We start from the raw sequence: 25,043 nt of genomic DNA, 5'->3' as shown, positions 1-25,043 counted from the left end.
ACGTATCCTACCTGGTAAAATGGGGTAACAGTGTTACAGGGAAGGGGATACCACGTCTTGCCATCCGGTGTCCCACTTCCAATCCCCGAGGACCCCTCACCCAGGTGATCCTCCCACACTGGTCCACTCCCAGGAACTGGATCCAAGAGCGATGGCTGTGTCCTGGCCACCTAGATGACAGATCCACAGGGACTAGTGGGTGAGACACCTTCAGGTTTCTCACAATATCAACAGGAAAAGAAGCACTTAAGTGATCTACAGTAATGTGTTTGAAGCCAAAATAAAGCACTGGAAATGGACAACAGCTTAGGTGAGCAATGTACTTTTAAGGATGACTCCTTAGAAGGAGCCATTTGCTCCACAGCAATAACAGCTCAAATTGAACAAAGTCTTCAATTGAATACTACTACACAGGCCGTAACACCTCTACCTAACTCTATAATTCCATTGAATAATTCATCATCACAGGCCTCAATGACAACACAAAAAATGCTTCAACACATTCCTTGCATCAAATCAGCTTGAGTAGCACAAGTTAGAAGACCTCACACCCGGTCATGAATGACACTACAGACTTTTCAGATTGGCAACTTGTGAAAGTGTACATTATGGCTGAACTTGATCAATTGGCCAATCTAAAAGAATTTTGCCAGCAGCGTGATCTTCTCAGATTAATGCAGAAAAAGAATGTGAAACGTCCTTAATTGGAACAGAAAGTAAAATCGAGTCTGAATGCAAGACCAAGATTGGTGAGGCAAGTAGTTGTGCTCCTCAACTTCAGGAATTTTCGACTTTGCCTCAAGCTACAGCAGCCGGGCTGTTATCTGGCCATGCATAACTTTTGTCAAGCCCTGATAAAATTGGCAGTATGAAGCAAAGCACTACTCTATTAAAAGCCAGACCGTTCTAAATGAGGAAGAGGCAAATGCCACTGTTAGCAGATCATAGATGATCTTTCTATTCCATTATCTGGCTCATCACAGCCAATTCAACACAAAAAGTCATTAATGGATGGGCTACACATGAGACACCAACAGAAATGGTGGGAGGACCAGTGGTCTCAGAACACAGAGAAGAATGCGTTACCCTGACACACACAAACTTCTACACAGTGGTGGTGCAAGAATGCAAACCTTGAACAGGGAGCACGATTCCAGAAATCTGATCTGCGACAACAGATACGTTCAAGGAGGGTTGGGGCACATCCATTGAACATCTGAACAGCCAGGGAGCATCATATAACAGAAAGACAACCTGCCAAATAAACAAGCTGGAAATTGACTAGTACGCCTGACCGGAAGTTTTTAATCAGCAACAGTGACATTTGTTACAGATTAAAACAGGCATTAGCACAACCCTGTACTGCCTGAAGCAACAAGGGAAAACAAAGTTCCGGTGTCCCTTGAGATCCAGACCATCTGCCACTGGTTTCTTGCATGAAATATTTCCATCAGACTGGTGCACATGCCCGGAATAGCGATCTTCTCATAGTGTCTGCTTGAACATTCATTTCAAGACGGCCACAACTGGGTCTTAAACAACATTGTCTCAAGCATTCGCCAGATAAGGTACTCAATTGGAGTTTTTTCACCACGGAAGAAAACTCAAAATGCCATAGTTTCACCCCCCCAGGTTTCCATATCAAAGATCCAAGAGAAAGACCCTTTTGATCATCTAATCAAACATTTTTCTCTTTGTTTCCACCTATCGCACTTCTACAAAAAAAAGTGAGTCTGCGGCTGAAGCACAAAGGCCAAAAGGATTCTGCTTGAGAACACCTGGAGTGGTCGTCGTAGCTCATTCATCAGTCTCTGAAATCACAATGAACTCTACTGTCCAGATCGGATCTCCTCAAAATAAGCAACAGGTTGTGCCATCACCGCCTTCTATCAATTAACTGGACCACATCTCCTGAATTCTTGCAAATAAGTGCACAGCTCGCTTAAAGGAGGCAAGAGGGCCAGCTACCTGGCCCTCCAAAGATTGGAAGTGGTTCTATATGTGGTACTTGGAAAGAGTCTTATCCCACATTCTGCGGTGAAGAAACAGTATTACATTATTTTCCATCTCTGGCATTAGTAGAAAATAAATGTATCCGCCATGACATCCCGAAGGATAAACAATTCCACTCTGGAATCTCTATTCACCATCCCGATGATAAAGGTTTTAGAGTGAAACACTGTAACCCACCCAGTCAAAATACCTTCCTCTCCTTGGGAACCCAACATTGTTCGAGTGAAGTTAATGGGCTCTTCTTACAAACCTATAGATGCAGCACCTGACGTGGAAGCTGCTGTTGCTTGTTGTTATTACATCTGCTAGTAGAGTTAGCAGAATTAGTGCAATCTGTACATAAGCCGTCCAAAAGAATAATGTAGCCTTAAGAACCAACACTTTTATTCCAAAGGCAATTTCTGATTTTTACATTAACAAAACCATGTTCTTGCCATATTTATTTCCCTAGCCCTTAAATTTCAGAACTGGAAGTCACAAACATTAAATGTCAAGAGAGTGTCATGTTACTAAATAGACAATAAAAGGACTACAGAAAATCAAGCAGTTTATTTGTTGTATGTGCGTAGGCTTTCCAGCATCAACATTCCATCTCTAGGTGAATTGCTTCTTAAATACAAAACTATGCAGGAAGGCTATCAAAACCTTTCAGGGGAAACTAGAGCGTATTCCAAGAGAGGTAAATGTGTTACTTCTTCGCTCTTCTGGAATCTCTCTACCACAGAAATGTGTAAGGCAGTAACATGGAAGTCTGTCCATTTGTTTGCACCACATTACTGCTTGCATTCGAATGCTAGACCGGATGCTCCAGTTGGCCAACTAATACTTTGCTGTAATTACCATGTCACAATCTACACATTAGCCTAATGCTTGATCTCCTATGTCCCTTCTCTGTTCCTGATCTCTCCCTTCTTGCAGTGGGAAGGGCTTGCCAATATATTCAGTGGTAAAGAATCTCAATGTAGATCCCATGACGGAGAAGCAAGCATAATCCTGGCTTTCATCATGGATATCTCCAATGAATTCATAAATAGCCCTCTCCTATGGGTTACAACATGAAATCAGAGTGATAAAGAAAGAAATTCACTCACTATGTGCATGTTGCAAAAAGTAACTAAAGCAAACTGTTCGTAGAATGCAGACGGGGAGCAGGGAACACCCAGACAAGGTACTTTAGATATTTTTTGTCATTCTCTGCAATAGTAGGAACATGGTATAAATGGTACAGGTGTCATTCCTGGAAGCAAAAACACAACACCTTAAGTCAGATACAAAATATGCATGCTTATTTGATTTATGTATTAAATAAACCTTTTGCTCCAAGTTGAAAAGCATTCCATGATCCCACACATAGGTGGAGATATGCAAGCTTTATAATTTCAATACAGATTACCAGGATTACAAGTCAATTTAGCTTTTTTCCAACCAATGGTCTGCTTCTGACAGAGGCTGGAAGAGGCTCTTCTGTAATATAAAGCAAAGAAATGGAATTCATGCATTTATTAGAAATGTCACTCAAGTAAAATTCAGCAGATTCAACAGATTAGGGGTGAGGCAAAGAAGACAGTACTTAATAGGGTGTGTGATACAGATAGAACTGCTACAAACATGGTCAGGATACAATAGAATGCAAGTAGCCACATGGTGGCCAAAACATTGCAGCACAGACATCTAGCTGCACATTTCCAGCATAGAGTAGAAATCCTGGAAAAGGGCTAGATTGCTCTTTGCTGTGCCGGTGCACTGTCCTCACAGCTTTTCTGTAAATGGAATTGATTAGTTGAAAGTATTTACCTCTCCCAGCAACGGACGCTGCAAGTCTGGACACTTAACCTGTGCCCCCCTTTAAAGTATTCAATCAAGCTTAGTAGACGATAGCAGCTTATCTGGGAGGTCTGTCTCAAGCAAAATCCACAATGTTTTTCTGGTCAAAAAGAGCAAGACAGATTGCCTGAGGACGCCCATTCTACTTGCAAGTCAATAGCTGCCGTTGATCAAAGGTTGGAGATCGACTACTCAAATCTACTGCATTTAATGGCTAAATCAGCTGGCATATGAACAGCCTCACTCCTTGAAATCCCTTTTACCTCACTTCTGTTTTACACAGCATATTGGAAAAGTGCATCAATACATGCTCAATGTTTAACAGCATCCTGGCAGCAGGCCTCCTTGACAGACTGGAACAGCCTAAGAATGCCATCTATTTGCAAATTAGCTAAGTGTACCCAGTCTGACGATACTTGCATTAGCCCTCCCCAACTTCAAACAACCAAATTCTGCAGCATTTAACCCAGATCTGTAGACCTTTTCCATACGTTAAGTGATTTTTAAATTCCAATTTTCCCATGAATAGGAATGACTGCAATTTGAAAGATTAACCCTTTAACTGCTGCAGGCATTTTTGTGCAGTGCTAAGTGCACACAACAACATATATGTCACTTTCATAGCAGCGCGAAGCTAGTGCTGCGCGGGACACAGGTTCTCAGCAATTGAAGTGTTAAATTAAAGACAATCACATTAAATGATTAGCTAATCAACTCAACCAAAATTGGGATACAAGTAAAATAATGTAAACAATTTCACTTTCAGTTTCTGCGCTGGCCATCCTAATGGTGTCACTGTTGCAGTAGAATAAGATCAATTTACTGATAGGGTCAGATTATTTGGCAGTCAAATTGTGAGGGCCTGGCACTTTATTTTTACATTTTTAAAGCGCATTATACCCAAGAGCATCAAGGCACGTTACAGAGACGGTTGTAATGTTGAAAGGAAAACAATTGTTCGAGCATCTCAGGCGCTACACTCAGTGAAGAGCCAAGTTTTCAAGTGTTTTCGGAAAGCCCAGTAGGATTGTTCAGCTCTCAGGGTATGAGGGAGAGCATTCCACAGTTTTGCTGCTAGTACTGGGAAACTGGCACCACTAGCCTTATATAGTCTGAATTTTGGTATGAGGAGGCGATGAGCATGAACAGTTCTGGTTGGTCTCTTAGATTTGGCTTTATTGATTTTCTGTGACAGGTAGAGCAGTGCAGAGTTGGAAAGGCTCCTGTGGGTGATCATAAGCGTTTTAACAGTGATCCTGTCTCCTATGGGGAGCCAATGGGCGTTTCATCTTGCAGCAGTGATGAGCTTGTCTTGGAATACTAAGTGCATCGTTTTAGATGATTTGCATTTTATGCATTTTCTGGGTTGAGGTGCCTGCAAAGAGGGCACTGCAGTAATCTAATCTGAATCCCATGACGGCTCAGGCAATAGTGAGGAAACTGTCAGTTGAGAGGCACAGTCTGCATGGGATAATGAGTTTGGTAGTGTAAGCTGCAGAGGATGTGATAACATTAACTTGCCACGTGAGAGAGAGCCAAGCATCCAGGTACACTCTTTACTGAAGAGGCGACAGCGATTGAGATGCCGCCGATGGTGAAGGTGGCATAAAGCTGGTCAAAGTTTTGGAGCACCCCCCCCGCCCCCGATATACTACTAGGTGGATTTCAGTTTTTTCATCATTGATAAAAAGACAGTATCACCAAAGCGATTGCCGGAGAGGGGAAGGAAGACTTGTGTATCATCCGTGTAATTTGTGTAGGAGATGCCAGTTAAGTCTAGGAAGTCAGAGATGTTTGGTAAAGATGATTCACAAGGTGGGGGAGACGCAGTAACCTTGGGGAACTCTGCAAGAAATATGTGCCGGGGGCGGGCACAAGTGTTATCCACGAAGACTCTGCGCTCAAGGAAGGCAGCGATCCAACTTGTTGCTGCCGGCAAAAAGATAGCTGCCGTATTGAGGTGATGCCAGAGTATCTTGTGGTCTACTAGGTCAAGCACAGCCAAGAGCTCAAGGAGTAATAGTTAGGCAAGTTTACCTGCATCCTTGATCTTGTCCAGCTGGTTCTTTAAGTCCAGCAAGGCTTATTCAGTGCCATGCCTCGGGCAGAATTGCCACAGCCCCAAGATGTGGCTCGAGTCAGAGGTATGCGACTGTCAAGGATCCTGAAGAGGAAGGGACTGTAGTGATAGGGCGGTAGTTGGTGGGGGCAGTGGAGTCCAGAGATGGGTTTTCAGTAGTGGTAATACCCAAGCTTACTTGAGAGTGGAGGAGGCAGCATTGATGAAGGTGGTGATGAAAGGGGTCAAGGCGTCTGAACAGTTCTTGATAGTAGCTGGGCAGTTACCTCCTTTGCATCTAGACGGTTTCAGGGTTTTCAGAATGGACACAACCTCCCCTTGAATGACAAGTTATGCAAGCGTTTCTATTTGATAGCCAAGCCACATCCTAACAAATATGTCAACTACAAAATGTTACATTTAATTTCCTGTGACAATCCAATCCACATTTTTTGGCTTTGTTCAAAGGTAATTTTGCTGATGTAAATACGTGCATGCCATGCTGCCTTCAGACAATCAATGACTACAAGGCGCTTCTGATTGTAAAGAAAATAACGTTACCTAGCTTTCAGTTCTCATGCCAAAGACTTGGCGACACTTTGAACAATGGCATTTTAAAACAAAAGGGTGTGCCTGCCATAGTCATTTCTCAGTGCATTGTTTAAATGACATTAGCACCCTGCGGGCAGCATGCATGCCATAAGGACTCTCGGAACACAGATTGTATTTGTCCTAACAGCCCGCTTTTCTGAGCATCCTGAGTGATCCATGTTCACTGCCCCTTTGTCCTGATGGCCCCCTAGGTACCACTTCACACACCTTAGTACCAGCAAAGACTACACGCAGGAAGCCTCTTTTGAAGAAATACAAATCTTGGAGGCATTGATAAAGACAGGCCATACTCCTGACATGCCTTTTGCTGGTTGGCAGTGCATCAACTAGTAAAACTGAGGACACTGTACAGTATAGCATCATGGATGCCTCTTGTAAGTTTTCCTTTATTTTCAAAAGAGCTTTTAGCATATGCGTAGTGCTCAAAGGTACGAATGGCATTATCAACCACGGTAGGCTGACACTACTAGTAACTGCATCACCACCTTCCATAAGGGACCCTTGCTCGATTCAGGCCCTTGAATTAGGCAGTGGTCAGCCAGCTTGCAGCTGTAGGTAAGAACGCCTTAGTATGGCATAAAGGTTATCGCATGGAGTAGGGCCAACATATACTGCCAGCTTTGCATGATAGGTCCGTAGACTAAAAAAGACGAAAAGGGGCCTAGCCCACCACAGAGAATGTCTTACCACAATGAGAATATTTTTTCAAGAAGGATAAAAAAAAATAACCCAGCCAGTGGGAATTATTTAAGCAGCTTTCTGAATATGAACTCAATGTTTTTCCAGACTGAAAACTTAAATGCAACCAAAAATAAAAAATCTGTTTCAATGCGGAAAAGAAAATCCCAAATGTTTGTCTCCTCGATAAAAGAAAGGATATTAAGACACAATCACTACATTGCCATGTTGCAGCCAGTCTTTGTGCAGCTTTTCTGACTTGTTTACTCCTCAAAACTGTTTCAAGGACCTCACCTTCAAGGACGCTTTCTTCAATGTTCTGCCATTTTCATGTTTGGAGATGGAGGGGTGATAGACTACCATCTTAGACATACGCACTCTTGTGAATGCAAATGAAGTACTGGCGTAGATCATTGAAATGTTCATCAGGATAACGTGCGATACTCCAAGAGATCAGCAGGGTACTGTCTCACAGACTAAGTAAACTTGGTTGTAAAAATGGAGAAAAAAAATCCATAAATAATTATTTTAAAAAAAGTCTCCCTTCTAAGGCAAACTAATAAAAAGTGATTCATTCAACCATCAGTTGCCAAGATGACCACTGCCCCAAAAATGCCCACACTCTGCCCAATGAGCTTCAGCTGGTTCCAGAACTCCACACGGTGCGAATCGTGCCAGTATCCCAAATTGCCATCGATGAACAGAATGCTGAGTGGCAGAATGATGGCAAGAAGCTGGGCTGCAGTTGTGACATAGTAGCCGGACAGAAAGGAAAGGGCCAGAAGACCGTACAGAATGAAGAAAAGCTGCAACGTGAACTCTCCCCCCAGAATATGGTTCAGGTAGGCCAGCCGGTCATCCTTGCTGTGCTGCAGAGAGTAAGCCTGTGAATGAGAAAGGACAAGAAATTTAGAAAACAGTACTTTTAATGTGACCCCCCCCCCAGTCCTCCATCCACACCACCCAAGACCCAACACAGGTCAAGCCTGCTTTCTGGAGACAGGCCTAATTCACTGTTGCGCCATCATTGCTCCAAATAAACCAGGTAGAGGTAATCTTTCGTGTAAATATTCAGCAGATATATTTTAGATATAGTGTGGCCAGTGTTTAATGTGCAGCAGTGGACTATATTGAGAAGACATCTTGAACTTCAAGTGCCAACATTATATAAAGGACATTGAGAACATGCTACATAAATAAATGAGGAAGGGCGCTGCATTACAATATTGCAAAACTGAACATCGCTCACTTTCTTTGCATAACATTATACAGGTTTACAGATTAGAGGCAAAGTGATGATGAAACTGGTATAAGACTGAAAACCCTTTTTCCTCACTCCTGCAACACCCCTGTATTCTTCTGCTTCCCCTATAGATTTTCCAACCTCTTTTCCCTAAGGAGGCCTTGTGGGAGAGCCCAACAGAGCTGCAAATACTGAGTATGCCAAGTACCTCAGGGCTAGGGTACACCATGTAGACGGTTCCCACTGTGAAAGTCTTCTTTCACAGCTGGCTATGTGGACAGCTTTTTGTGATTATATGTGCACAGGCAGCTTCAAGAGTATCCCGCCCAAGGACACCATGTAAATTCCGAAACAAAAGTCAACTGGCAAGCACTAGCCCTATAAGAGACAGTAAAGGCTATTATTACGTGGGCAAATATGCTAATGGTGTCAGCCTGCTCAGAAAGTACAAACTACAGAGACTTGGAGCCAGTTTGTGAAGGTGTCTGGGAGTGAACTCTGAATAAAAATTTTAAAAAGTCTGCCCAGTCCACAACCCATTAAGCGGTCACCGGAAAGTTTGATTGAATGCCATCCTATGAATGGGGCCTGTGTTCAACCCCAGCCCAAACTGTTCTTAAAATGTGGAAGGCATGGCTCCATATACTTGTAGAACTTGGGGACAAGCCCAGAGGCGCTGAAAAAAAGAAAAGCAAACCAAAGACTACACCTGAACGAGCACTTCCCGATCCTGCAACCTACCAATGCTGTTATTGTGGGGATGAAGAACTAACATTGCATAGAGGGCCTGGGCATTTTGCTTTTCTCTCACTGGCTTTACCAACTCTTTCCTGATAGGTCAAAACCAGAGATCTCACAGGGCCACACAATGTGCTTCCTGACAGCCCCAACCACTCGGGAAGCGTGTTCCAATAACACCCTATTCCCTCCGAAGTAATCTCACACAGATTGCTGCTGCCTCCATTGGTTGGTGGCAGAAAAGTATCTTTTTGAGTATAAGCTTGTGTGTCCAGAGGGATGCCCTAGCGGGTGTCCATGTGTTAAACTGCACTGTGTGTTCTTCAGCTAAACATTGTTCTCTTTGTGCAAAAGGAAATGGATTAAGCCATATAATGTCATAGGAGGTCTGCGATTCCTGACCAGAATTCACACCCCCAAGAGTGTGCGGCCATGACGGTTTGAATTTTGCAACAACCAAGGACGAACCCTCTTGGTTGGAAGCAGAGTTTCCATTGCTCTATCAATTTTTGATTTTAAAAGGGGAGTCTACACCCTTTCCTTACCCATCCCTGAAACAGGTCCTGAAGCATGAGAATGTGACACAACCTTAAAGAAAACTGGTAAGAAGTCCTACTTCTTCCTCTTGTGAAGACCAATCGGACTATGAATCTGGCAGTCACAGCTTGTGTACAGAAGAAGTCTTGCTGCTGATCATCACTGCACGTTATCAAATACAGAGGTATCATTACCCATGCTCAAACTGAGCATGGGTAATGATAGTTACAAAGCTGAGTGAGATAAACACCACACAGACAAAGAAGCTTAAGTAAAGGCCTAAAATAAATAAAACCATCACAACTTCTTCCCAAAACTTTCCTTCAGTAACTAGCAGGAATAAGAAGATTGTGTTCTCACAGACGCGAAAGGGGGCATGAGGGTACGGGAGCAGGGGGGGAGGGGGCGTTGTTCCAAAATCCAGATTTGTTGTCCGCAGGTGCATATACCTTTTTTGTTTTAAAAAGGGATTTTGCACCCAATTACGTTTTTGTACAAAATGCATTGATTTACGTGTAAACACCACAATGAAAGATCAAAAAAGATCGTTCTAAGATAATTTTTGATACTTCAATTAATTGACACACATTTACGATGATAAAGTGCATTTGTTGCACATTATTTAAAACTATGTCTACTGAACAACCTCAACATATAACCCAATTCAATCACATTCACTCAATTCTTTCATATCATATTCACTCTACCAAATCATGTGTCTTTTTAAGCTTTGTTTTGTCAGTGAACTTTGTTGACTTTCTAATATCTTTGTTATATAGCCTATGTATCGAGTTATTTGTCATAACATACCCATTCCCGAAATAAAATAGATCTACATGTTTTAACTGATACATTGCATCAATTTAATTGTGTAGAAATTAGGTCTCCCCAGGATCATCTTTTACAATATTTATTTTATTTTTGATGCAGAAGGTTCTTCCCTTGTTAAATGTATATTACGTGATTGTTTATCAACTTTATATGCAATTAATAAGTAGCTTGTATCCATTTTTTATGCAATTAGTAATCCCTTTAATCTTTTGATCATCCTTTGATTAAGGATTCCCATAAGGGAAACTACTTTTCTTGTAGGATCTGAAGGAATCCGCTAGAGGCAAAAAAAACAGTAAAGTAGAGAAACACAAATTAAAACTATTAATAAAAAATCCTTGTGAAGAGGAACAATTATACACTGGATAATGGACAATGGTGATTAATCATCCTAACAATAAAAGTAGTTTCCCCTATGGGACGCATTTTCATCTTCCACTGTGGTGATTAATTGTAAATTAATACATTTTGTAAAAAAAAAAAACGAAAATCCTTTTTTTAAAAAAAGGTATAGGGTTCTCCAACTCCTTTTATAGGAGATCACACAAGTGGTAGCTGTTAGGATATTAGTGTATCATACAAGCAAGTAAGCAAACATGCTGTCACTGTCATGGTGGTGTTAGGATATCAGTGTATCATACAAGCAAGTAAGCAAACATGCTGTCACTGTCATGGTTAGCATGCGCTTGGAATGTGGATCTCGACCCCGGGGGTTCGAGGTTCCAGGAGGAGAGTGAGTTGAGAGAGAGACGGTGGACGGTGGTTGAAACCCTCCCGGGGGTCGTTGACCTTATTACTAAAAAGAAGTAATAAATAACTTTACTCTGCAATCCTGTGTACTGGAGTACTTTGGGACATAACAACTGGCGACGAGGATAAAGGATTTTCAAAGACGACCCCCGGCACAGTATCAAGCTACAACTTTATAGCCACGATTCAGGAAAGGAAGGAAGCTATGATACATTAACCAGGACTACTATAAAAAGAAAGGAATCAACTTGACGCAGACATCGACGACACTTCAATCAAGCACACTAAGTGACATTGTGCAAAGAAGTTTACTTTCAAATATCTGCAGGCGCGCCCCAACGCCATTCCGGAATACGCACTGATAGCGTTCGGAATACAATTTCAAGGACGCAACTATTATTTGAGAAAAGGACCCTACGGCGTAACGGACGCCACAACCGACGTCCTCACGCAACAAGAGAAACACGGAGGCGGGCCAGTGATCGCAAACGTAATACGGAAACAGATTAATCTAAAAGCAACTCACCGACCCGGCGAGAAGGAAGCAGTGTATTATACCGCAGGACACTGAATGAGAACGTGACCCAACACCAGATCCACAGCGCTACGCTGCACAAATTGCGGGTGAGTCATATTTCACAAGGCTTCACACGGTTGAAGTGGGAAATTTGAAAAACAGTTCTTCAGCATAGCTTTCACAACGCAGATATTTAAATGGTTGTAATGAGGGAAATATTAAACCGTACCACAGCATAACATATATAAGGCCTGGTATTAGATTACAATGGCAAATGTTCCGGCCCCAGTATTTTTCTTGCCTTCACCTGGAGAACCCAGAGTACGATGGTCAGATTGGAAGGAAGGTTTTCATAAATACGCGTTAGCAGTATTTGGCCCTAATTATTCAAATGAAAGGAAAGAAGCCTTATTGTTTCATTGTTTAGGAACAGCAGGCCAGGAAGTGCTAAGGAAATTACCAGAGCCTACAGATGCACCAGACACAGGTCCATATGAGAAGGCACTAACCAAGTTGGACAAACATTACAAAATAGAGGAGAACATTATTTTAGAGAGATACAAATTTGCCACCAGAGAACAAAAGAACGGAGAGAACATAGAAGACTTTATCACAGCATTGAGGGGCTTAGCAGTGAAGTGTAGATTTACTCACTGTCAAGACGAACACATACGGGATCAATTAATGATCAAATGCAACAATGACAATATTAGGAAAGAGCTTTGGAAGGAGAAGGATCCTACATTAGATAGAGCAATAGAGATCGCAAAGATGGTGGAACACACTGATAAATGCATAAAGCTACTACAAGCAGACAATCAGATGAACACAGATAAATCCAAGCTGGAAGAAACAGAGGGCACAGTTCAGAAAGTATCAAAAGTTAAGGCGAGGATGGGCTCAAGTTTTTCAAAAAGACAGATACAGTATGAGAAAAAAGGCGAGGAGCGACAGGAGAGTAGACTTCCAGCGGGGAAAAGTTGGAATCGCCAAGTGTGGGTCAAAGACAATAAGAATTTCTCACGTGAGACTAATTTTTCCCGATTTCCAAAAGAAGCAGTGACAAATAGAGATGTTTCATCAAGAAGGTGTTTCCGGTGTGGGAGTTTCTCACATGTAGCATCGGACAAGGAATGTTTTGCAACACACGTCATATGCAATAATTGTGGTATACGTGGACACATAGCTAGATGTTGTAGAAATGTTAATTCCAATTCAGGTCAAGTTTTTGATGTCAATGTAAATAATGCGGAGGATGAGTATGTTGAGAATGGCAGAGAGGTAGTTTTCATGGTGAATGCCATTGATGGGCAAGTGAAGAAGAAAAAGCCATACGCCATGGTTTTGGTTAATGGGATACAAATATTGATGCTTATGGATAGTGGGGCGGACTACACACTAATAGGAGTACGGGTATGGAAGGAGAGATTTAAGTGCTGTACATTGAGAGAAAACAAAATTAAGGTGAATGCATATGGTGACAAACCCATAGAAATAATAGGATACTTTGAGGCCAAATTGCAGTTTAAAGATAGAGAAGCCACCACGAATATTTATGTTGCCAACAAAGGAGGAGAGTTATTATCGTGGAGTGACCAAGCTGAACTAAAAATCAGACTTGAAGCAAGTCATCCGGAACAAGTCTTAACAGTAAACAGTGAGAGTGTGAGTGAGAAAGGAAACAAACTTGGATGTATGAAGGGATTTGTTCACAAAATAAGATTAAAAAAAGGGGCAGTTCCCAAGATTGCGAAATTACGCACCATTCCCCTGGCACTTAAGGAGGGTGTAGAAAGTGAGTTAAAAAGAATGGAAGATGAAGGGGTCATTGAAAGAATTGAATCTTCAGAATGGGTGAGCCCCATAGTAGTAGTTCGGAAAGCCTCTGGGTCTTTGAGAATATGCATTGACTTAAGACATCTTAACAGTATGGTAGTAGCAGATAGATTTCCACTACCCAGGATAGATGATCTACTGGTTGGTGTTTCCGGATCTAAAGTATTTTCAATTTTGGATCTCAAATCAGCTTACCACCAAATTGAGTTGCATCCAGATTCCAGAGATCTAACCGCATTTATTACCCCCAACGGTTTATTTAGGTGTGTACGAATGCCGTTTGGTTTGGTGTCGGCGGCGAGTGTATTTCAGAGTATTATGTACAAGTTACTAGGTGGAGAGAAAGGAGTAATGTACTACCAAGATGATGTTCTAGTTTGTGGCAGAGATGAGGAGGAACATGACAGGCGGTTAAAGAGGGTGCTAAACATATTAGGAGAAGCCGGTTTAACGATAGCGTCAGAAAAATGTACATTCAAAGCAAGTAAAGTGGTTTATTTAGGCCACGAAATCACTGCTGAGGGAGTCAAACCTAAAGAGGAGGCTATCGAAGCTATAAGGAAAATGGAAGAGCCCAAATCCAAAGCAGAAGTGTTATCATTCTTAGGGTTAGTTGAATTCTATGGCAAATTCATCAAGAATCTGTCAGACATGTCAAGATACATGAGGAAGCTCACGCGCAAAGGTGTGACATTTAAATGGAGTGAAGAGTGTAAGTGTGAATTTGAAAGGATAAAAAAGGCCATGGTTGAAGCTCCCATTCTAAAGACATTTGAAGAAGGGAAGCCCACACTACTTTTTGTAGATGCCAGTGACTATGGCATAGGTGCAGTGCTTATGCAAGAAGATTCAGAGGGGCTGCATACCATAGCGTTTGCTTCAAGATCACTTAAAGATCCTGAAGTCAGATATTCAGTGGTGGAGAAAGAAGCTCTCGCTTGTATTTGGGGTGTTGAGAAATTCAAAAGGTTTTTGTGGGGAAGGAAATTTGAGATTTGTACTGATCACAAACCGTTAGTTGGCATTTTTACTAAGGGTGGACTGGAAGGTGTATCAAGACGCATAATGAAGTGGGTAACAGCTCTTCAAGGTTTGCAATTCACAGTGATTCACATTAGAGGTGAAGTTAATGTCGTAGCAGATGCCTTGTCAAGATCTGTTCATAGAGAAGGTCACATCAGGGTAGAGCAAACAAATCAAGAAGAAACATGTGAAATTTTTCAGGTGCATGAGTCTTTAAAGGAAGATGTGTGGGTTAAAGCGTGTAGTGAAGATTCAAAATATCAGAAAGTATTAGCATTAGTAAGAGAGAATGGAGTGATGAACTACAGAGGTGATATGGGTGGATTTGCCAGAGTTAAAGAAGATCTATGGATCAATGATAAGTATCTATATAGAGGGCATCAGATGATAGTTCCTCAGGGTATGAGGAGACAAGTAATTGAGATAGCTCATGAAGGACATTTAGGTATAGCCAGGACCAAAGGCATAATAAGAGCTGAGTTCTGGTGGCCTGGAATTGACAAAGAGATTGAAGAGCAAGTCAGGGATTGCACAGAATGTCTGGAGGGAAACAAAGGCTTGAGAATACAAAAAACTCCCATGGTCATTAGGGAAACACCGAGGGTACCATGGGATGAGATTGCAATAGATTTATTAGGACCATTTAATATAGGAGGGACTCGTGACAGTTACTTGTTGGTGGTCATAGATTTATTGTCCAAATGGCCAGAGATTTGTTTACTTAAAGATATATCTAGCAGCAGTATTTCCAAATTTCTAGAACAATTATTTTGGAGGGAAGGTTTTCCCAGGAAATGTTTATCGGATAACGGGTCTCAATTGACATCCAAGGAGTTCAAAGATTTTCTAGATAAGAATGGTATTGAACAGGTAAACACGTCTCTCTATCATCCCCAAAGTAATGGATGTGTTGAACGCTTCAACAGGACGTTGATGGAAGCTATAAGAATTGCAGTAGCAACTGGTGGGGATTGGTTCAGAACTGCAATGGAAAGGACATTTCAGTACAGAATTACGCCTCATAGTGTTACAGGATTGACACCATTTGAGATGTTGAGAGGTAGGAAACCCAATTCTCATTTATGTCCCGGATGGATGGGAAAATCTAGGATGGTTGATGTGGATGTGGGAAGAGTGAGGAGTAGAATGTTTGAGGCAGGAGTTAAATCCAAGGTAAGGTATGATCTAAAAAATTGTTGCAAAGAATTTAAGATTCATGAAGGTGATTGGATAAAAATTAAGCTACCGACTAAGGTACGCAAAGGGGCATCGTTGTATTCTGAGCCCAAACAAGTGGTAAAAGATTTAGGTTCATCAGTATTAGTCAGAGGTGGAGGTATTTGGAACAAGGAGAGAGTAGCAATTATCAAATGTTCCAGAGGAAGAGAATGATGGAAAAAATAAGGTTCTGTCATTCGCCCCACCATTGACATACAAGTTCAATTTCACTATTGGAAGTTAACTTATTTTAGATTCTTCACATCTGTACATCAATATTCAAATTTAGTTATGTTCTATGTTCTAAGATTTTATCACAATCTAATCAATAACATCTGTTAGTCATCATAAGAATATTTATGGTTTTCAAAAATGTCAGAAAGGAAGGAGGTGTTAGGATATTAGTGTATCATACAAGCAAGTAAGCAAACATGCTGTCACTGTCATGGTGGTGTTAGGATATCAGTGTATCATACAAGCAAGTAAGCAAACATGCTGTCACTGTCATGGTTAGCATGCGCTTGGAATGTGGATCTCGACCCCGGGGGTTCGAGGTTCCAGGAGGAGAGTGAGTTGAGAGAGAGACGGTGGACGGTGGTTGAAACCCTCCCGGGGGTCGTTGACCTTATTACTAAAAAGAAGTAATAAATAACTTTACTCTGCAATCCTGTGTACTGGAGTACTTTGGGACATAACAGTAGCTGTGTACGATACAAGACTAAATAGCATAACATATAGGGGGAAACCCCACAATACTATTAAAGAAATAAAATCCTTCAGTTTCAGAAACAAATCTCTGAATTTCGTAACCTTCATTCCAGTGATCCCTTCCTAAGTATTGTCATCACTTCTCTCTAATGCAAATTCAGCTCAGCAACACGGTATTGTCAACTTCAGGTTAACCAACAAAGTCTCTCGGCTTTGTAGTCCTTAACCTGGTGATCCCTTCCTCACTTATGCCACTCAAGAGTCGGAAGAGTTTAAATATTCCTATACTTCTTTGTTGGTTTCTTGTTCCAAGGGTTCAAGACCTCTGCTTCTCACCCTGGACTCCTGGGAGACCTTTTCATGAGGGTCTCAGGGAACCACATACACTTATGTTGGACCTGAGCAACAGAGCTGCTTCATCATCGACAAATGGCAACCATCTTGTGACTAAAGGGACCTTGTCTACTCCTCTGCACTACCTTCAACTCCTCTTTTGCCTCTGCCACGTGCCTTAACCCCTCCTTAACAGCCTCCTTTAAGGCTTTTAGTGTAACTCCTCCCATCTGCTGTCCGTTCCTTTTCTCCAATCTCAATATTGTTCTTCTTCCTAGGTCTTCAACTACATTCTCCCGGACCCCAAACTGCCTCCTCCAGATGGTTTTATCAACCTCCTTCTTATTTCTATTTACCTCGCCTCCCTTGAGACCTCTACCAAAAGGCTCTCCTTTATAAGGTCTACCTTCTGCTGCTCCTTCCTTTCTTCGGTTTACTCCTTCCAGCCACCTCATTTCCTTACTGCTCTTCCCCACCCAAATCAGACTTCTTCCTTATTCTACACCACCTCTAACTACTCTCCTACCCTCTTATTAGCTTCCTATCTCCTGCTCCAACTAACACTCTAAAACAGCAACTGCTCTACCTCCAAACTGCCAACATTAGATAACAGCAGACTGTCCCCTCCCCAGGGACATCCATCTGTACACAAGCCCATTGAGGCATTTATGTTTAACTCAAAATTGGATTGGTAAATCTATCTCATGCATCAACGCCCTAACAAGAAAACCCAATACGAGCCTTAATTAAGGCCAGACGCTATTTTGGAATTCCATTGCATAAACATGAGACTGCTGCGCTGCAGCTCTGATAGGCCCCATATGGTATTATAAGCATACGTACATGTTCAGAAAACAAAATGTTGCTTAGTGTGTCTTTGCACCAGTGCTTCTGAAATCCTTGTCTTTGTGGGAATGACTTAGCAACCACACCTTTCTCAGCAGCTCTACCGTTACCATGGCAGCAGTTTTGTCAGTCCTGCCAGAACTGCCCTTGTGTGATGGGGGTCCCACTAATTCCATACAGCGAACCTTTGAGCACAACTGCAGTAAAGGAGTGCAGGGTTTTTATAAGGTTTACATATGATGGGGCATCCATTAGAAGGATAGGGAAATGCTCTTTCTCCATGAGATAAGCCTCTGCTAAATGATCGGGCATGGTTGGGATGGCCCAGTGATAATCCCCACAACACCCTCAGGCACAGTATGGCACGGCAGGCTGTGGCACCCTGCTCCAGAAGCCATTCCACCTTTTACCCCAGGGGATAAGCAGGGCCAAACCTCCTCATTCCAGAAGTGAATAACAATCAAGAACAAAGTATTATTTGGCGCCTGAGAAGTTCAAATCCTACATGAAGCAGAGACACTGGAATCTGCTGCTTCAATGTCTATGTAAACCAAGACAACCTTATTGCAACTCATTTCTTTTCATGAATTAAAAATGCCCATGCAGTACATAACTACTAGCTTAACATTTTAGCCAGGGTGTTGGTTCTCAGGCAGGCGATTAGATTGCACTGCATAAATATACTACATGCAAAAAAAAGAACTCAACTGCAACCTCTGGGCATGGACTGTATCTTGCTTGTAATAGAACCATATCATCTGTATTTAATACAGATGCACTATACCCTAGCTGCAAGGGTTTGTCCTCCTCGTTTAGCAGCTTCTCTAGTGTGTCTTCAATGGTCCTGTAGCACCTCAATGACACCACCATAACAGTAGCTGAAGAGAAATGGAAACCAGCACTGCCTCTCGTGAACTTGACTTTCCTAAACTCTAAGGTTTTGACAGAGTATTTTTCATATGGCAGGATGAATTTCAATTTAGCACCATCTTAATATTTAGCAATTTCCAAGGAATCACAGAATTAGTGCCCGTTTCCCACTCAGCCAATCAGATTCCAAAGATTCTCCTGTTATTTTCTCTCTGAAGAGTAACTCCTGGATAACTAAACACAGATTCGGAAGTCGTCTGGGAGCATCTTCAACCGAATTTAGAGGATGCATAACTTTTTCATGCATCGCTATGTCATTTTATGATCTGCTATTTGGGGTTTCCGGTTTGTCTGCCCATAAATATCTGACTGCTTTTTACTAACACAGAATTATAATGTACATGCTATTATGATTGTATTTTAGATTTTATGGGCACAATTTCCGATATAAACAAAATAATGATATAAAAAAAACTTGGTCTTTCATAGACTTGAAATGTATTGAAGGCTGCACGGAACTGCCAGGATTTAAATCTTTGACCTTCAAGTTACAAAATTTGCAACATCCGAACAAGAGACTATGAAAAAAGATGCTTAATGCAGAGAAAAATCAAGGCATACAACTCAAGCCACTTCCTGTCAAGCAAACATTCAGTGGGCTGAATCTGCATTTCCACAGCAGCACATACATCAGGAAAAAAAGGAGACAGAACTTCATTACACTGCAGACAATCATCTGTGACTCAAAAACTGATTTCCTGGTACCCACAGATCAGGTGGATGCAACTTCCATTGCTGTCCACAGAAAGCACCAGCGATATCTGCATATTGTAGATATTATGGACAGTCATTACCAGTTCAGAGTTTGGCTGTCCAACATGAAGGTGGTCCCTAGAATGTTTCAATGGCCTGTTTTAACAGAAGTCCTCCTCAAGATACAGGAACATCATAACTACTCTTAACTAGACAAATGGTTGGTTTGGCACAATGGGCAGAGAAGGCACGTGTATCATTTAAGAAAGGAGCCAACACTACCGCCTTGTTTAAATTCTCCATAAACATCAAGAACTCGTTTGGAAAGGCAAGGGGAGTTATTTTTTCTAGGCGCTCATTTTCACACAAGGGGTGGCGGGTGACCGCAAGACCCTGCATTGAGCCATGTCATAGCCTCACATGCATGGTTTCCTAGAGAGCAGAGTAGGGGTTGTGCCATCTGGTTTCCCTTCAATTTCTCATTGCAGGCTGCACATGAGATTGGCTCAGGACTACTTGGGATGCCAGATTATAGGAAATTGGCAGGTTACCATGGACCTCAATCAACAGTTTCCATCAACATTAGTGTGATGGAAAGAAGGACATACATATATGAGATACATTACTCACCGTAATCGTATTTCTGATGCTTGTATCTGCTTAGATTCACATGCTGTGCATAGGCCGACATCTAGTGGAAGCTGCAGAGTATTACAGTTGGTTTTTCGAAACTCGAAAATGGGCGTCGACACAGGGCGTGCCAGTAATACTATCCCTAGTGTGACGTCCACTGTACCCATGATCCCGCACGCGTCTATGACCCTCAGATTTTATTTTTTCTGACATGAGGTAGCATGAGGAGTAGCGCGAGTACAGATAATCCAAGCAGATAGATAGCTAGATAAGACTACAAGCATCCATGCGCCTTCTCTCACAGGGGAGGAAGGGTGGGTCGTATGTGAATCTAAGCAGATACAAGCATCAGAAATATGATTACGGTGAGTAATGTATCTCTTCTGAGGCTTGTTGAATCTGCTTAGATCACATGCTGTGCATAGATTAGTGAGCAGTGTTAGAAGGAGGTGGGATGTGAGAAGGGTCATGAGCAAATAGAGGTCTTAAAACCGCTTGTCCCACTTGAGTATCTGTCTTGGAATGGGTGTCAATGCAGTAATGCTGAGTAAAAGTGTGAATAGAGCTCCAAGTAGCTGCTTTGCAAATGGTGTCAAGGGGTACATTTGCAATGAAAGCCAGAGTGGCCCCAATGCCTCTAGTAGAGTGGGCTCTTGGCGTGAAAGGCAGAGTTTTTTCAGAAAGAGGGTAACACAGCTGGATACAGTTAACAATCCACTTAGAGATGGCACCTTTAGAGACGCAATCTCCCTCTCTGCCTGTAGCTACGGAGACAAACAGCTGATCTGTTTTGCTTAGCAGTCTGGTCTTGTTTACATAGTAGAGGACCGCCCTACGCACATCTAGGGTGTGTAGTTTCACCTCAGCCGAGCTTTGTGGGTCTTGGAAGAAAGCCAGAAGCTCGATGGACTGGTTCACGTGGAATTTAGAAATAAACTTAGTTGAGAACCTAGGGTGTGTACATAAAACCAGTTTATCTTTATGAACTGTAAAGAATGGATCCTGCACTGACAGAGCCTGAATTTCACTGACCCTTCTTATAGATTTATTGCTACTAAGAAGGCTGTTTTATAAGTCAGGTGTTGGGTTTGAATGGGGGGCCCATGAGTTTAGATAGCACCATGTTAAGGTCCCATCCTGGTGTTGGGTTTGAAATAGGAGGGTGAAGTCTCTTTACTCCTTCCATGAAAGCTTTAACCACTGTTATCTTCCACCACAACACCTTGTTATGGGATGTGGTGTATGCTGACAGCGCTGCCAGGTGTACCTTCATTGAGTTCAACACTAGTCCTGCATCCTGCAGGTGGAGCATGTATGTGACAATTGTGGAAGGAGTGCAATCAACTGGTGTGACTTGCTTATTCTGGCACCAGATAACGAATCGTTTACATTTGTCAAAGTAGCAGTGCCTTGTGTTTGGCTTCCTAGATTCCTTTAGGATGTCCATACACCTCTGAGATAATTTGAGATGTCCCAACTCTATGACCTCACAAGCTATGCTGCTAGATTCATTGAGTTGGGTTGAGGATGCACTGTTTGACCTTGGTGCTGGGACAGTAGGTTGTACCAGCCCGGGTGTTTGATGGGTTCGCACACCGCTAGTGTGCGTAGGTGTGGGAACCATGGTTGTCTCGCCCACATGGGAGCAACTAGGACGAGCGTCATTGACTCTCTGTTCATCTTGTAGATCACCTTCCTGATGAGGTGTTGGTGGAAAAGCGTACGCAACCATCCATGACCAGTTCATCCACAGGTCGTTCCCCTGGGAGTCTGGCTGGGGGAACCTGTATGCAAATCCTGGGCACTGTCTGTTTTCGCTTGTGGCGAATAGGTCTATAGTGGGGAAACAGAGAAGATATCTTCAACGATTTCTCTGTGTAGACACCATTCATGTTCCTCTGGGAGGGGATCTCTGCTCAAAGCAAATCCGCCAGAGAATTGAGATCCCCTGGAACATGTTGAGATGAAGGAAGATCTTCCGTCTGAGTGCCCATATCCAAATTTTCTGGGCAAGCTTGGACAGATTTGGCAAACGAGTCCCTCCCTGCTTGTTTAGGTAAAACATGGCTGTAGTGCTGTCCGTCCGGATCTGCACTGACCAATTCAGCAGGTAGAGCTTGAACACTTAAAGTGCTCTGAAAACTGCCAGAAGCTCTAGCAGGTTGATGTGATTGTTGGCCACTGAGTGAGACCAGAGACCCTGAGCTGTGTGGTGGAGGTGGTGAGCTCGCCACCCTGTCAGGCGTGCATCGGTAGTGACTACCACCAGTATCTCGGGATCGTAAAAGGGTTTCCCCTTGGACAGATTTTCTCTTGTCCACCAGTGAAGGCTTTGTACCAGTGTTGGCGAAACGACCACTAGATCGTCCCACTGACCACTTGCCTGAGACCACTGTTTCGCCAACCATTCCTGCATGGGACGCATGCGCAGGCACACGTGGGGGACCAGGTAAATACATGACGCCATTATGCCTAGCAAACACATTGCTTTGCGTACCATTATCTGGCGACCGGCCTGATATTGCGGAATTTGCAGCAGTATATTCCGAATTCTTTCCTCTGATGGAAAGGTCAACCCCTCTTCCGTGTCTAGGATAGCTCCTAGGAACTGTTTGGAGGTGCTTGGCACCAGACTTGACTTCTTCTCGTTTATTGAGAACCCTAACTCGAAGAACGTTTGTTCTGCAAATTACTGGGGTCTCCCCCGTGATGAGCAAGTCGTCCAGGTAAGGGTACACCGGGATTGCCTCCCTGCGTAGGTGTGCCGCCGCCACCGCCAGTACCTTGGTGAATACCCTTGGAGCCGAGGCTATCCCAAAGGGCAGTACCTTGAACTGGTAGTGCCGACTGTCCACCTTGAAGCGCACGTACTTTGTGTGCTGGTAACATGGAAATATGGAAATAGGCATCTTTCATGTCCAATCTTGCCATGTAATCCCCCTTTTTTAGGAGGGGGATTACCTCTTGGAGAGTAGTCATGCAAAATTGTTGGGGCTTGACATACTTGTTTGCAGGCCGTAAATCCAATACTGGGCGCATTGTCAAATCTTTTTTTGGCACAAGGAAGTAAATTGAATAAATACCCTTGTTTACCTGGTGTCCCGAGACAAGTTCTATTGCGTCCTTTGCTAGAAGATGGACGATCTCCTCGAGGAGGATCTTCTCGTGGTCCAAAGAATGTATTCTTTGTCGTGGAGGGTTGTTTTGGGGACGCACTAACAGTTCTATGCAGTATCCTGTGGACAGCACCCATCTGTCGGAAGTGATCCCTTCACAAGCTTGGGTGAAGTTGAAAATGCGTCCCCCTAATGGGGATGTGTGAGAAGGGACCCTGAAAGGAACGTCACTGTTTTGGTGGAGGCGTGTCGTCGCCTCTACTGTGCCTGCTGCTACCCTTACCAGACCCTCTCTTATTACCCCTGCCATAACCCTGGGTAGACTGCTGCCTGTTCCATTGTGTACCCTGCCCCTGGGAATAGTTAGACCCTCTCTGGGAATTTTGTCCATGTGGGCAATGAAAATTGCCATTCCCCCTCTGGTTAGGGCGTTTATTGGTTAGCTGGCCTAGGGATTTGAGTCTCTCATACTCGTCCTTGGCATTTTTCAGCACGTCCTTGACCGCCTTTCTAAACAATAGATCCGGCTCCACCGGTTTGTCTATCAATGAAGCCTGGGTTTCGGCTTTGAACCCAGACCGTCGCAACCAAGCATGCTTTTTGATAACAGTATCTTCTGCTATCAATCTGCCGGCGTTATCCACGGCATCAAAGGTTGCTTTTAATATGCAACCGGACACGGCTCTTCCTTCCGCCGATACTCGTGCCAATTGGCTTTTTAAGGGTTCTGAGGCAGAATCTATGAGTGCTGCGACTTCTTCCCACTGGTGGCAGTTGTAACTCGCCAGCAGGGTGGTGGAGTTGGCAATCCTTGCCTGGTAGGCGGAAGTGGAGTCTACTTTCCTGCCCAAGCCATAAATCTTCTTGCTCTCCATGTCGGGAGGAGCTTCCAACGATGACAAGGGTGTTCCAGCCCTCTTACGGGTGTTAGTAACTACCAGGGAGTCCGGTCTCAGATGCCCTGTGGTCTGTTTGGGCTGCCCTGAAAAGCTTCTCAACTCTGGGGTTTACCGCCCTGGTGAGATAGGGATTAACAAGGGAAGGGTCTATCCTCCTTTGTATAGAATTAAGGATATGGATGGCCTGGGCAACAGGTCTCCTTTCTCCCACTAACTCCTCGGCAAAATACCTCTCTTCCTGAGCACCCTGGGTGTCAATGTGGAAGAGTTCTGCCGCTCTGGAAAGCACTTCATTCAAAAGAAGCTGGTTAGCGACAGGGGAGTCGGTAACCAGGGGTTCTTAATCTACCGGGGAATCTAGCCTGTAGGTTTCTGGATTGTCCTCCTCCTCCTCTTGGTCCTCGTCATCTCCATAGTAGCCTGTCCCAGTTTGTTCTTCCAACATGCCCAAATCTGGATCCTCATAAAGGGATGGATCTCCCTGATATTGAGAATAGGGCTGTATACTGAAGGGGTCTGAAGTAGCAGCTTCAACCCGGGACTTCTTACTTGGGGGTATAGGATCCTTAGAGCCTGAAGAAGGAGTTGACCCGTCGGGGGTAAAAGAGAGAAAGTGTTCAGGGTTTTTGGCGTAGAAATCTGCCAATGATGACATCCTTGACATGTCTGTCTATGTCATCAGTAGACCACTCTCTTGAACTGCGAATGATTCTTTCTTGAAGGCCTTTCCCTGTCTTATCTAGACTAGACCTACTGGTTTTAACAGGGGTCTTTGGGATAACAGAAGACTGAGACTTGTCCATCTGTTTATGTGGGGTAGAAAGTTTTTGAGGTGTGGGAGGAGGCTGAACCTGCTTCCTCTGTTTTTCCCCTTCCCCGTGTGTGGAAGAGTGTTTACCCTGTTTTTGCACCCCCTTGGAGCCTTTCAACGCCTGGCGCCGAGGTTCGGGGGTAGTGTCCCTATCTCTGGATAGTGGAGGTTGGGACTCAGGAGCAGCCGTTGCAC

The 25,043-nt window shown here is 43.3% G+C and overlaps 1 protein-coding gene across 1 annotated transcript in view; it reads right to left on the bottom strand.

Moving 5' to 3' along the window:
• Positions 1-2,543: 2,543 nt before the first annotated feature.
• The window catches only part of TMEM101 (transmembrane protein 101), a 157,400-nt gene continuing 134,900 nt past the window's right edge, over positions 2,544-25,043 (bottom strand). Inside the window, exon 4 of the mRNA XM_069634339.1 lies at positions 2,544-8,070. Coding sequence (XP_069490440.1) covers positions 7,762-8,070 — 309 coding nt within the window. The 3' untranslated portion in view covers positions 2,544-7,761. The remainder of the gene's footprint in view (positions 8,071-25,043) is intronic.

The sequence above is a fragment of the Ambystoma mexicanum genome, chromosome 13 (assembly GCF_040938575.1).
Source record: "Ambystoma mexicanum isolate Mex_15411 chromosome 13, UKY_AmexF1_1, whole genome shotgun sequence".
NCBI classification, from domain to species: domain Eukaryota; kingdom Metazoa; phylum Chordata; class Amphibia; order Caudata; family Ambystomatidae; genus Ambystoma; species Ambystoma mexicanum.
This window is presented reverse-complemented; position numbering and strand designations above follow the sequence as displayed.